General features: G+C 42.6%; 1 protein-coding gene across 1 annotated transcript; it reads right to left on the reverse strand.

Annotated features, from left to right (window-relative positions):
* Positions 1-691: 691 nt before the first annotated feature.
* pygma (phosphorylase, glycogen, muscle A) lies at positions 692-15,400 on the reverse strand (the record flags this gene model as incomplete). Its single annotated transcript, XM_084140388.1, has 20 exons — positions 692-844; positions 2,726-2,792; positions 3,494-3,628; positions 3,945-4,155; positions 4,294-4,435; positions 4,564-4,622; positions 4,730-4,877; positions 4,964-5,065; positions 5,258-5,372; positions 7,128-7,291; positions 7,500-7,646; positions 8,529-8,621; positions 8,959-9,102; positions 9,214-9,296; positions 9,462-9,573; positions 9,769-9,900; positions 10,215-10,318; positions 10,482-10,560; positions 10,775-10,876; positions 15,158-15,400. 20 exons carry the CDS (start codon positions 15,398-15,400, stop codon positions 692-694), a joined length of 2,535 nt encoding a protein of 844 aa, XP_083996514.1.
* Between the last annotated feature and the right edge of the window lie 118 nt (positions 15,401-15,518).

Genomic DNA, 15,518 nt, shown 5'->3' on the forward strand with positions numbered 1-15,518 from the left:
TAGTTCGCTCAGAGGGGAAAACATGTTACAATCATGGCAGTACCCTAAGAGAATGATGGTTCTCATCATTGACTAGAGTCTATGCTATGAGAATGCATGCACGATATTGACAGCATTCAAGCTAAGATAAAATCATATAGCTCAACCTACTCTTGCATTTAAGACCACAGAAACTCATTCAGAATGGATCCAAGCCTACATACATAAAGATACACTCCAGAATGCACAACTAAACACAAAACCCACCACACAACTCTTATGTCTTCTCCACAACAGAAGGCATTGCATAATTTCTCGCTAAGGCATGTCACGATAAGGTATGAGCCATGTGAATAGACAGAACTGTGTATGAGACAAACTAGTGAGACAGTCATTTTTTTAAAAACATTTCAGTAATTTTAGCAGATGCTCTTATCCAGAGTGACTTACAGTTAGTGAGTGCATACATTTTTCATACTGGCCTCCCGTGGGAAACGAACCCACAACCCTGGCGTTGCAAGCACCATGCTCTACCAACTGAGCTACAGGGGATTACAGGCATCAATTACTACAGTCATTCAATTGCTTTGAGAAACGATTTGCCATTTCCCTCAGACATATTTAATGGTGCTTATCTCCTAACAGCAGTAGCGTGGAGCGGGTGGGGTAAGTAAGTGGTCGAGAAGGGAGCCCTGTGGAGTGGACGCACAGCTTATTTTAGTTGCTCATCGGGGGCAGGGATCTTTTCCAGGCTGGGCTCCATGCCCCAGATCTCTCGGGCATACTGGGCAATGGTGCGGTCGCTGGAGAATTTACCACAGCCCGCAATGTTATGGATCACCATCTTGGTCCATTCCTTGGGGTTCTGTTTGTAGAGAGAGAGGGAGGGAAGGAAAGATTATGTTGAGATCACAGTTGTCATGACTGTCCTGACAATGCATCAAAGGACCCTCTCTCTCTCCCACAGGAGAGGGAGGGGGGGAGAGAATTTGGCCAGTTTATGACTTAACAACTGGTCGTAAATACCGTGCAGACTTTCTCTTCCTTGCCATGAAGTATTGGGAGAAAGGACCCCTTTGTTAACGCAGAGATTCTTCCCGCCAAAACTCCAACATCCAAAAGTGGATAATGAAACAATATTTCTAACACAAATGATGCGGGAAATGGTCGGTGGGGACTTAAAGAACAATCATGTCGAATTCGTTACTATGTTGTGATGTCATTAAAGATGGTGGAACAACATAACTGTATCTCTGGGGGTGTACACTTCCCAGTTATGAGGTTTGCATCTAATTGTTGTATAAAACGAATTATTAAGTATAATAATACTTTTGTGAAGATAACAATGTGATTTTAGCATTCTAGATGAGATTATTGTTTTCCATATTGACTTGTTCTCAGTCAATGGCCACGCCCAGATGAGCACAAAAATGATGAAACGCCCCCTTTTCTACTCAAGTATAAAATCCCTCATGACGAAATTCACACCAGACCAGGAAGCTACAGGCTTAAAATGGGTAGACCAGAAAGACCAGAAAACGTGAGACGTTAGTCCACACGTTTGAAATGGTGAGAAACTCTGAAACTCTCAATCTCTACACAAGAAGAAGAAACTCACTAGACCGTAGCATTACCAGTCTGCAGCTGGCATGTAAAGCAGTCTAGAACATTTGATTAAATACACGAGGTGGGAAGGACAATCCCTTTCAGACAACCGCTGGTACATCTGAAGTATCTATTCTAACGAACACTCCATTCGAAGACAAGCCGAGTCTCACCAAAGTGGAACCAGGACACTCAAACCCTTTTTGAGAAAGTGGTCTAACAGAGAGATGACGATCAAGGACAGCTACGTGTAAATATATACATTGCATTTCTTATCCGAATGAGCGGTGGTTAGGGTGCTAAGTATTATGATTACTGTGAGCGTAGTTTCCAAATGTAACAACGATAGTTTGAATCTCTTTGTCTCTCCCTTTCACTCTCTTTCTATTGACCCCTCGCTTTTTGATAACCTATACCGTGTGTGTGTTTATGTATTCTGTGTTATTATTTAGTGAGTTAGTAAATAAATAATTAAGCCAATTTGTGTATAGCTGATTCATCAATAAGGTTAGGGTTCTTGCAGGTTCAAGGATTATGTGACGTTCAGAATGAGACTGATGAGGTAATTATTTGATAAGTGACTGTTAAATGATATAAGAGATATCTAGATATCTTTTAGAGTTAATTCAGGAGATGGTAACTCGTTAAACAACTTCTTCCGTGGTGCCCCAAATTCCTAATGAGTTAATTGTTGCATGATTAATTTAATCGAGTGACAATTAAACATAGTTAGTTGATTCGATAAATAACAGTCATCACATGAATGTAAGTCACGTCACGACACACTGCAAAAAGTGAAATCTAAGCAAGCCTTAATATCTTATATTGAGTGATAATTCACTTAAAATTAGTGTTTTTCTTGTTTTGTTTTACCAACCTAAATTATCTAACGTCATTGACAGATAATTTTGCTAATTTTAACATTGAAAAAATACAAGTAATTGATCTTATTAAGGTAAATTATCTAGAAAAAATATCTTGAAATAAGATATATTACTTGTATTAAGCTTTTTTTTTGGTTAAAATAAGCAGAATTATCACTCAATATAAGATATGTAGGCTTGCTTAGATTTTGAGAAGGTATCGACAGATACTTGAACCAGGTGACCTAGGACCTATGACGTTTAGGCATAACACTGACCTTGTACAGTTGGTTGACCTTGTCCTGGCATTTGATGTAGGCTTCATAGTCAGCAAACACCTTGAACCTGTACATAAAACATTAGATAAGAAGAAATGGAAGAAAATACATTTCAGGTGCGTTTGCACACATAGAGCTTGCCCTTTTGATTGGTGGGGTTTCAAAAATGTACATATATTTGATCTCTTTTCTATCTTGTAATGTTAAATGCAACAAATTGCCTATCAAACTAGATGACTTCTCATCAACTCATAAATCTTGAAAAAAGTCCCCTCCCCTCCCTTCTGCCACCACGCAGTGCGTTGCTGCGCTCATCCCCGTCGCATGTGCGAGCTACCTACCGCCGCCTAGTGGTGAATTTCAAATAAATAACGCCAGTAGGTGACTTTGGAGTTGCTAGCATGTGTTGTATCTCACGGTCAGGGACAGGGAAGGGGCAACTGCAGTTGGACTGTTTGTCAGAGTAAAACAAATTCAAATAAGTAAGGACTAGTTTGCTTGTTTTGACAGCGTAGCCTAGCTAACTAGCTAATTAATCTAGCCTGTATTAATGATGATCAGCTAGTATAGCCCATCCCAGCAGTGGCAAAGATGCTTAACTCCCTTTCATCTGTGGTTCTAGCTTGCTAAGCCTACAATGTGTGATGAGTGAGTGTGCCCTTTTTGTACTTTGAGCACCTGCACCACCAAAGGCCCTATGCACGGCCCCTGTGTGAGTGTGAGTGTGAGTGAGCGAGTGTGAGTGAGTGTGTGTGTTGATGTGATTACCTGTCGTGGTGCATCAGCAGGTCCACAAGTTCCTTGAAGAGGTCAGGCTGCTTGGGGCTGAAGAAGCCACCAGCGATCTGGTCCATGGCCTGCTTCAGCTCGGGAATACGGTTGTAGTACTCAGAGGCGTGGTATCTGTGTAAGACAAAGGTCAGTGTTTAAATCTCGCTGTTCAGATCGACGCGCTCTCCAGTTTGGTTTTGTCTCTCTATTATCTTAAACAGAAAAACATATGTTATCCAAAACATTGAGATACAAGGGAGACCTGGCCAAACAGTATCTCTGCCCTGTATATCTCCCTCTGACTGTATCCTGACTGGAACAGCCTCAGTATCCCCCTACTCCCCTTACAGAACTCCCATTCCTGTGGATCAGTTTCTCCTTACTTCCCTGTCCCTTACCCAGTGTCCTCTCTGCCTCCCTGTCCCCATGTGCATGTCCTCATGCTCACCCTTTGCCGGCATCCATTGCATCCACATCCTCCACTCTCATGCCGAAGATGAAGAGGTTCTCCTCTCCGGCCTCCTCGGCCATCTCCACGTTGGCTCCATCCATGGTGCCGATGGTCAGAGCGCCGTTCAGCATGAACTTCATGTTGCCAGTGCCAGAGGCCTCTGTGCCAGCTGTAGAGATCTGCTCAGACAGGTCGGCAGAGGGGATGGCTGGTAGGAGACAAGGATGGTGAGGAAAACTTGAAGCATAGGAATGCAGTACAAGAGGAGTATACGTTATAACAGATGTTACGTCTAGTTAGACATTGCAACAACAGATACCCATGGGGTTACGGGTTAGTCAGTCACCTTTCTCAGCCAGGGTGACTCTGTAGTTCTCCAAGAAGATGACTTTGAGGCGGTCGCCGACAACGGGGTCGTGGTTGACAACCTCACCGATAGCTGTGATGAGACGGATGATCATCTTGGCTGTGTGGTAGCCTGGTGCAGCCTGGGAGAAAAGCAGGGGGCAGAGGTGTTGCATAATAACAGTGAGTTGTGGATGGGAGGTATTGTTCTATATGTACTTCCTATAACTAAACTCTGGGGTCTGTGAAGGCTGAGGGGCACCAAACATACCTTTCCTCCAACCATGATTGTTCTTGGGGTCCAGTGCTTGTTGGGCTCCTTCTTGATACCTGAGAAAGAGACAGAGGGGTATATAGTGAGTGAGTGAGTGAGTGAGTGAGTGAGTGAGTGAGTGAGTGAGTGAGTGAGTGAGTGAGTGAGCCAGGGAAGTACTAACGGTTATAGTAAGTGATCATGTGCAGACAGTTGAGCAGCTGTCGCTTGTACTCGTGGATTCTTTTGACCTGGAAGTCAAACATGGACTGCGGGTTGATCTTGACTTTGTAGTGCTCCTCCAGGTGCACAGCGAACTTCAGCTTGTTCTCCTACATTAGGGGGGATATGATGGGGGGCATGGAGTTAGCACAGACATACAGTAGGCTGTTACAGTTGACAACTTAGTGAGACTCACCTGCTTGATTTTGGCGATGTCACGGATGAAAGAATCATCATTAATGAACTTCAACAGTCTCTTAAGCTGGTCAAGGTCACGGACAAACTCCTCTCCAATTTTCTGACCAACAAGATGACATGAGAATTGTTAGTGTGCAAGTATCAGAACAGAAACATCTATTTAACAACACTCATATTATAAATTATTATATAAATATAAGGATGTTTTCTATTTATATACACAAATGGCTACATCCAGTGCAAAACTCTTATTCCATTCTAAATTCTAATGCTTTTGCAACAGTCCCTGCACCTCTGCGATGACCTCTGCCAAGCCGGGGTTGCACATAACCAGCCAGCGACGGGGGGTGATCCCGTTGGTCTTGTTCTGAAACTTGTGTGGGTCCAACTCATAGAAGTCCTTGAACCTGCACATAGTAGCACAACAGATATCAAGTTAGTTCACTTTAGCTCTTCAAACAAATCCATTCAAAATGTGCACGCATCACCAATAGTATCATCATGTGTATGTGTTGTGCCGTTTAAATATGATGATTTACAGTAGGGAAAAAAAGTATTTAGTCAGCCACCAATTGTGCAAGTTCTCCCACTTAAAAAGATGAGAGAGGCCTGTAATTTTCATCATAGGTACACGTCAACTATGACAGACAAATTGAGAAAAAAAATTCTCCAGAAAATCACATTGTAGGATTTTTTATGAATTTATTTGCAAATTATGGTGGAAAATAAGTATTTGGTCACCTACAAACAAGCAAGATTTCTGGCTCTCACAGACCTGTAACTTCTTCTTTAAGAGGCTCCTCTGTCCTCCACTCGTTACCTGTATTAATGGCACCTGTTTGAACTTGTTGTCAGTATAAAAGACACCTGTCCACAACCTCAAACAGTCACACTCCAAACTCCACTATGGCCAAGACCAAAGAGCTGTCAAAGGACACCAGAAACAAAATTGTAGACCTGCACCAGGCTGGGAAGACTGAATCTGCAATAGGTAAGCAGCTTGGTTTGAAGAAATCAACTGTGGGAGCAATTATTAGGAAATGGAAGACATACAAGACCCCTGATAATCTCCCTCGATCTGGGGCTCCACGCAAGATCTCACCCCGTGGGGTCAAAATTATCACAAGAACGGTGAGCAAAAATCCCAGAACCACATGGGGGGACCTAGTGAATGACCTGCAGAGAGCTGGGACCAAAGTAACAAAGCCTAACATCAGTAACACACTACGCCGCCAGGGACTCAAATCCTGCAGTGCTAGACGTGTCCCCCTGCTTAAGCCAGTACATGTCCAGGCCCGTCTGAAGTTTGCTAGAGTGCATTTGGATGATCCAGAAGAGGATTGGGAGAATGTCATATGGTCAGATGAAACCAAAATTGAACTTTTTGGTAAAAACTCAACTCGTCGTGTTTGGAGGACAAAGAATGCTGAGTTGCATCCAAAGAACACCATACCTACTGTGAAGCATGGGGAAGCATGGGGCTGTTTTTCTGCAAAGGGACCAGGACGACTGATCCGTGTAAAGGAAAGAATGAATGGGGCCATGTATCGTGAGATTTTGAGTGAAAACCTCCTTCCATCAGCAAGGGCATTGAAGATGAAACGTGGCTGGGTCTTTCAGCATGACAATGATCCCAAACACACCGCCCGGGCAACGAAGGAGTGGCTTCGTAAGAAGCATTTCAAGGTCCTGGAGTGGCCTAGCCAGTCTCCCTATCTCAACCCCATAGAAAATCTTTGGAGGGAGTTGAAAGTCTGTGTTGCCCAGCGACAGCCCCAAAACATAACTGCTCTAGAGGAGATCTGCATGGAGGAATAGGCCAAAATACCAGCAACAGTGTGTGAAAACCTTGTGAAGACTTACAGAAAACGTTTGACCTGTGTCATTGCCAACAAAGGGTATATAACAAAGTATTGAGAAACTTTTGTTATTGACCAAATACTTATTTTCCACCATAATTTGCAAATAAATTCATAAAAAATCCTACAATGTGATTTTCTGGATTTTTTTCCCTCATTTTGTCTGTCATAGTTGACGTGTACCTATGATGAAAATTACAGGCCTCTCTCATCTTTTTAAGTGGGAGAACTTGCACAATTGGTGGCTGACTAAATACTTTTTTCCCCACTGTAAATGTATTTGTGTTTGTGTAGGACACGTACAGAGTGGCGATGAGGATCTCAGAGTGGATGCGGGCCACGCCGTTGACAGCATGGGAACCAACGATACACAGATGAGCCATGTTGACTTTCTTGCATCCGCCCTCCTCAATCAGGGACATGCGACGCAGGCGGTCATTGTCGCCAGGGTACTTAGAGGCAACATACTGGAGGAACAAGTCAAACAAAAGTTTAGGTTTCCACAAGGTGGACATTGTTATTCTGTAACAAAGTTGGATTTCAATTAAGTTAGCCTATAATACCACGTTTTGGTACAATAATTCCAGTTAGATAAAGCGTAAGGAACACTTATCTGTAATAACACTTCCTGCACGGTAGGCTACCATTAGTCTTTGTGCCATCGGCCTCACGTACCTCCAAGAAGCGACGGTTGATCTCGAAGATGATCTCCAGGTGACGGGGCAGCAGATGATGGAACAGGTCAAGGGGCCAGCGCTCCAGGGCCTCAGGCAGCACGGTGTGGTTTGTGTAGGCACAGGTACGGACACACACGTCCCAGGCCTGGACACACACAGGGACAGAGGTAAGATAATACCATTTATAAACCTCATGGTTAATTTGCCCCCTTCTAGACAGAAGTAGGATAAATGAATGGTAGTCTTAATAGTCCTAGCTTTACATTTGTGCTAAATCTTTATCTGTAGTGTGTTGCCAAGCCAACACATTCTACTATGCTGGTATTTGTTGCCCCCTGCTGGTATCATTATTAAAGTACAACCCCACACTCCATGGCTTTCGAAGTAATACTGGATGTACCGTACACTACTGCCCAGGGCAGTTCCAATGAAAATAGTTCAGTCTACCCAGTGTGACACATCAGAACCAATGATGTATATACACCTTGGATTGCTGATGCCATGTATTGACCATTGAGAGGCTTTGAAGCCACAGGTCGGCCATATTGGCACTCTCCAGTCAGAGCAGTCTTCCATAGGAATGAATGGAATTCTATAGTATTTAAATTAAATGTTTCAAGGATTTAAGTATTTTCTTGTTGTAGTGGGGACAGTAACATTAGTAATCTATTTATTTCATGTTTTATTTGTATATTTATCTCACATAATATAATTTAAAAGTATGCATTAAGGTGTCTGTAATAGAATAAATGTGGCAAAAACTAATGTAGACATTCATAAATAAATTTCTATAGCTTTTAAAATATTTTTTACAACGGTGAGGGAGTGCCAAGATGGAGGCACGGTGGCTTCAACACAGTGCCCCCTATCAGTCATCTAGTGTATATATAAATTATTGATCAGAACCAGTGTAGTTGTACAGCTGTAAAACACATTCAGTTGTCATGATGATAGTTATCTCATCCACTCACCTTGTCCCAACCCAGCTTCTCCTCATCAACCAGTACCCTCATTAGCTTCCACTCACCTTGTCCCAACTCAGCTTCTCCTCATCAAGCAGGACCCTCATCAGCTCAGGAATAGCCATGGCAGGGTGAGTGTCATTCAGCTGGATGGCAACCTGGATGTGACAGATATTGAGTACATTGTTATTATTTTTATTATATCACAATTTCACATCAGAACAAGTCATCAAAATAACTATACTTAAGCCAGTGACATGGAGACAGTTGCAGTCAAATACATTGGCACCCTTGCACTTTACAATGGAACGCAATGGAGCAAAATGTTCTGTTTTAAGTGAAAAATCAACATTTCAGTTTTGATTATCATTTTTTGGGTCCGGTGCCATTGTAAATCAAACAAATACGTTGTAAATCAAACTCCAGTTGACCACAACTGTAAGTGACATGAAGACATATCAGTATATGTTTGAATAACCAATAGGGGGTTCTCACTTTGTTCGGCAGCTCGGCAAAGTCTGTGCGGACGATCTCTCTGGAGCCAAACTTGGAGGCCTTGAAACGACGGATGATGTCCTGCAGAGTGGCAGCCACCACAAAGTACTCCTGCTTCAGACGAAGCTCCTTGCCCTCAAAGAACTGGGGAGGAAGACATGTAGAGGTGAGTCCACACTGACCTGCACATCTGTCTGTCACCATCTTGAATTCATCACAATTCACAAGTTTTCAAATTCTAGTATGTATCCTTACGTTATCGTTGGGGTACAGCACACGGGAAATGTTCTCACACAAGTTTCTGTCCAACACAGCCTGAATGTAGCCACCAACGTTGACTGTTGAGACAGGGAAAAACAAACCCTAAGGATAATGGTTCCCAGTGGCCAATTACGTCATGCTACATGAGTAGCCATTTGCAGATTTGACTAAATAAGCATATGAAATGGTGGAATGCAGCCAGTCAAGGTGAAAACAATTAGCCAAGCAAAGTGTACACTTACAGTCTTTCAGGTTGAAGTCGCATGGGGCCTTAGCAGACCACAGTCGCATGGTGTTGACAATGTTGTTTCTGTAGCCGGGAATAGGGGTGTCGTATGGCAGAGCCAACACTACCTGTCAACGCAATGACAAGAGACTGAATTTAAAGAAACCTGCTAACAGAATCCATATTCATTGATGGTTCATTGGTGGCATCCAGTTGCCATAGCAGCACCTTGTTTTTCTCTCCCTTCTCAGACACACACACACACACACTCGTCTCCCTCATATGCACCCTCAATCTCACCCCAACCCCTGTCCTTTATTCACCTGAGTGTCAACCCATTTCACACCATCTGGGGTGTGCTCGGTCCTGCCATAAAATCTGACGGGGCGCATGTACTCGGGGCGGGCCTTCTCCCAGGGGTTGCCGTAACGCAGCCAATCATCGGCCTCCTCAACCTGTCAATCATTGGGTTATACAAAAAACGTAATATGTTCCTACTAGCACTGACTTTGCTGATAACTACTTTATTGAGGGAAAATGTATTTGCTACGACTGTGATATGTGGTTGTATCACCCAGCTATCTTAAGATGAATGCATTAATTGTAAGTCACTCTGGATAACAGCGTCTGCTAAATTACTAAAATTGAAATGTAATACAGTCTGTCGGGCAAAGTTGTTTCACAGTCCACCTCTGTGTCTTATGGTCTGAAAATGATGGGGAAACATAAGAAAAAGTTCCCCAAAAGCATAGGAGTGTATATATGTTACCTGCCAGCCATTGACAATCTTCTGGTTGAAGATGCCAAACTCATAGCGGATACCATAGCCATAGGCAGCAAGGCCCAGAGAAGCCATTGAGTCCAGAAAGCATGCTGAGGACCAGGGAAGGCTTAGGTTAGGGTTACACTGGCCAAATTAACTTATCATGTTATATCATTATATAATGTTTAGCTCATTCTAGTGTAATTCAAACAACCGTCTAAGGCACACCAATGTCACACTCTCTCTGTGAGAGGAAGTAGCTAGGCAACTGACCGGCAAGACGACCAAGACCACCGTTTCCCAGGCCAGCATCCTCCTCCATGTCCTCCAGCTCCTCCATGTCCAAACCCAGCTATGGAGAATAGAGGGGCTCAGGTCAAGTCAGGTTCAAATCACAGCTCTGTGGCCATGACATTCAGTTAAAACAGGGGTGGATCTTTTGACCCCCCCAAAAAATGAACGAGGGTAGAAAATGTAGCTATGTTACACAAGGTGAAGTCAGTTTGACTGCCGTGGTGAGCCACAGCAATGAAAAAGCTATCTGAATGACTGTGAGCATCCCTCACCTGGTATACGGCCTCATCACAGGCGTTCTCCAGGGCCAGGTTCACCATAGTGTTCTGCAGGGTGCGACCCATGTAAAACTCCAGGGAGATATAGTACACCCGCTGAGGACAAGAGAGGTGGGGGATAGAGTGAGAGAGAGATGAGTGTGGGATACAGTAGCAGAGCTAACAACCAGAGGAGACAATATTAAGGGCTTGGCCATCTTATTGATTCTCTAACCCAATGAGTCACAGTCTGCTGTTTTAATAAGTGCATTGAATTATTTTATGGACTGTTGAACACTTGGTGAACGACTGTAACCAAAATACTAATGAACCCAAATGCTGATGTGAGTGTAATGTGTCAGATACAGTAACACAAACCCATTCAAACTGTCAAGCAAATTCCTAGAATACTTTTTATGGTCTGCCTGTAAACATGAGCGTGTGGAACTCTGACACCTGAGCCTTACAGTTGTTTAGCCTTTGACATTTTACATGTTTTTCTCTTGGTGTTGGATAGGGAGGTCTGGCACACTCTCTGGCAGAGAGAGTAGAGGAGGGGCGAGAGGGGGGAGGAGGAGGGGGCGGAGGGGAGAGAGGAGGGAAGGAGGGGGCGGAGAGGCGGGAGGGGGGAGGAGGGGACGGAGGGGAGAGAGGAGGGGGAGGAGGACAGAGAGGAGGGGTGATAGGCGCTACGGGAGACAGATTGCTGTTGGTGTTACGTAACATTGGCATTTTGGCTCAGGCAAAAATAGCTTCAGCTGGGGTTGTTGTAAAGGTTAGTCTGTGTGTGATACTCATGAATAGTAAAAGAGAGGTCTGAAAACATACTGTAGCTGTACCAGGGAGGGTACTGATATCAAGTATGTACAGGGCTAGTGTATCAAGTATGTAGAGAGCTAGTGTATCAAGTCTAATAAATGACTTAATGTTGTACTTTGGGGTACAGTGTACGAGTGAACCCTCCAAATGAGCTCTCTATCTTGTGTAAATGTGCAACTAAATGTCTACCAAATAAATATGGCCATATATCATAAAATTGGTAACAATTTGGGTACAAGTATGATAGGTTGGGTTAAGGCTTCTCTTAAATACTATATTTTAACCACTGGGGGTGGTCTTGAGCCAAACAGGCCCCCCTAAATGGTCAAAAATATTATCCAGAAATGACTCATTCCACAGGGGAGACTCTATAAGGTCACTGCTGACCTAAAACTGACCCTGACCTTGACCCTTAACTTAACCCTTACCCTGACCCTTACCCTAAACCTGACCCTAACTATGACCCTAACCTAATTTGTGCCAATTCTGACATTTAAATATCGGTTTGCAGATCAGGAGTTTCCGTATAGATATTTCCATTGCACAGTACACATACCTCCCCCATGAAAATCTAATTACTAAGGAGTGTGTGGTTTCATTAGATGAGAAATAAATTATGATATCATATATGTAAATGAACCAGTCAATACTCAATGAAACATGTGAGTTAAACGATTAGCAATTCAATTCACAGTAGCCGGCCGCGACCGGGAGACCCATGGGGCGGCGCACAATTGGCCCAGCGTCGTCCAGGGTAGGGGAGGGAATGGCCGGCAGGGGATGTAGCTCAGTTGGTAGAGCATGGCGTTTGCAACGCCAGGGTTGTGGGTTCGATAAAATAATGTATGCGCTAACTGTAAGTCGCTCTGGATAAGAGCGTCTGCTAAATGACTAAAATGTAAAATGTAAAATGATATGCACTCGTTGATGTTTCAATAATTCAGTCCCTTTCACTCCAATATTTTGATATAGTTTATACCACCATGGCAGTGATACTGTCCATGCTGAGAACATTTCCCCAGTGAGTTACAGTTTTCCTGTCCAAGACCACATCATTTGCAGATGTATTAAATACATTAGATTAAATGCATCATCATCAACAAAACAACGGTCGTTTTTTGGCATGTAAGGAGAACAGCTCTCTATGTTCTCATACATTTAAACTCTAACCAGCCTCCCAATTTTCTTCTCAGATTAAATGTCCTCTTGCCCTCCCTGCTAATGGGTTTCTGTCTTGACCTTTCTATCAGGGAATACCTTTTGACCTTTCAGCTAGGGACACCATAACCACCAGCTGACCTCGGATGATGTAATGAAGTAGAAGGTCAGAAGGAAAGTGCTGTACAGGCAGCAACTTCTTCGTGTATTGTACTTACCTTAGTTGGTATAAACATGCTATAAACATGCTATAAACATGTTATAAACATATATATATATATATATATATATATACATATTTCACAGAGGGAATATCATATATGATATCTGTGACATATTGGTAAAATATAATATCTGATTTAGTTTTTTCTGTGTCAAGAAGATTTCTTACGGCTTTAGATCCTGTTCATCGTTACTGACTAGGTTTCATTGTCTGTAAGGATGTTGCATGAATAAGGTAGTTATGGAAGAGGCTGATTCACAACTAAATAGAAGGCTCAGTAACATAAAACTAATCAATGAGGGTATGGAACAAAGTTTTTCCCTGCTCCTTTACACTCGTTGATGTCAATTGGCACTTCTGCTACTCCTACAGCTGTAGCTATATCAGCTCCAGGATGAACTACGTGTACGAGGTGGGGGGGAGGAGAGAAGGTCACAGACAGGTTTAGTATAGCAGATCATCACGACTGAGGAGCACTAGTGAATTGGAAATGTCATGGTGATACTGCTTGCATTAATGCAGCAATGCAACATTTGGCAAAGAGACTTAACCCAGGGACAGAGACCCTGTGTGGACAGCAGCATGTTGCTGGGGAATGACTAGTAAAAAAAACTTACCATAGTGAATTATACAACCAGGCTTCAAATGTGTCATTTGTTAAGAGTATACAGTATGTGTTAAGAGTATACAGTATGTGTTAAGAGTATACAGTATGTGTGTTAAGAGTATACAGTATGTGTTAAGAGTATACAGTATGTGTTAAGAGTATACAGTATGTGTTAAGAGTATACAGTATGTGTGTTAAGTGTATACAGTATGTGTGTTAAGAGTATACAGTATGTGTTAAGAGTATACAGTATGTGTGTTAAGTGTATACAGTATGTGTGTTAAGAGTATACAGTATGTGTTAAGGGGCTCCTGAGTGGCGCAGTGGTCTAACTGTGCCACTAGAGATCCTGGTTCGAATCCAGGCTCTGTCGCAGCCGGCCGCGACCGGGAGACTCATGGGCGACGCACAATTGGCCCAGCGTTGTCCAGGGTAGGGGAGGGAATGGCCGGCAGGGATGTAGCTCAGTTGATAGAGCATGGCGTTTGCAACGCCAGGGTTGTGGGTTCGATTCCCACGGGGGATCAGTATAAAAAAAATATGTATTCACTAACTGTAAGTCGCTCTGGATAAGAGCGTCTGCTAAATGACTAAAATGTAAATGTAAATGTTAAGAGTATACAGTATGTGTGTTAAGAGTATACAGTATGTGTTAAGAGTATACAGTATGTGTTAAGAGTATACAGTATGTGTTAAGAGTATACAGTATGTGTTAAGAGTATACAGTATGTGTGTTAAGAGTATACAGTATGTGTTAAGAGTATACAGTATGTGTTAAGAGTATACAGTATGTGTTAAGAGTATACAGTATGTGGTAAGAGTATACAGTATGTGTTAAGAGTATACAGTATGTGTGTTAAGAGTATACAGTATGTGTTAAGAGTATACAGTATGTGTGTTAAGAGTATACAGTATGTGTTAAGAGTATACAGTATGTGTGTTAAGAGTATACAGTATGTGTTAAGAGTATACAGTATGTGTTAAGAGTATACAGTATGTGTTAAGAGTATACAGTATGTGTGATATTAAATTGCCATGGATGGAGATCTTATGATCTCGTGTGGCTCAGTTGGTAGAGCAGGGTTGTGGGTTTGATTCCCATGGGGGACCAGTAGGAAACAAAGTACAAAAATGTATGCACTCACTACTGTAAGTTGCTCTGGATAAGAGAATCTGACAACTAAAATGTAAAAATATGATGTTTTCAAACCATATGTCCTAAGTTGGCTATTATCCTGCTAATAACACTGGCCACTGGAACAGTAGGTCTGAGGTCGGAGGCACACAATAATACATTCATTACTAAAATAGTGTGGTATAACCAAGACCACTGAAATGTAACATTACAATGTTATTTACTTTTCTCACAGTATGGCCATATATTTCCCATATCATTATTTTTCAAAAAAATTAACATGGAATGCTCTTTATGATGAATGACTAATGTTGTCTATTTTTCATTGCTAGATGTTACTGTGAAACCAAAGGGGAAATTTGACATCCTATTCTATTCCATTTCTTTCTGTTTATTTCTATTCTATGGATTTTAGGAGGATACAGATGATACGAGCATTTTAACAGTGGAACTTACTTTGGGATCTTTCTCATAGTAGTACTGCTGGGTTCTGATCCACTTGCCCACCAAGTGGTCGCGCACGGTGTTGGCGAGAGCAAAGTAGTAATCCCGTTTGGTTGCCACATTTCTGTCCTTGACCAGTGTAAAATGGAGATGCCTATTGAAAGCGACCTTCAGTTCTGCGACATTTTCCACACCGGCAAGACCTCTCACGGAGATCTGCTTCCTTTTATCGTGGTCTGACAACGGTTTTGACATGATGCTCTAACACCGGCTTCCTTGTTACAGTAAAAGGTGCACGTCCACCCAGTTCAGATACTACTACAGAAGCACCCACATGGATGGGCCACGTTCACCTATTTATAAGAGTGATCAT

This window comes from Coregonus lavaretus (assembly GCF_964263955.1).
Source record: "Coregonus lavaretus genome assembly, chromosome: 24".
Classification (NCBI taxonomy): domain Eukaryota; kingdom Metazoa; phylum Chordata; class Actinopteri; order Salmoniformes; family Salmonidae; genus Coregonus; species Coregonus lavaretus.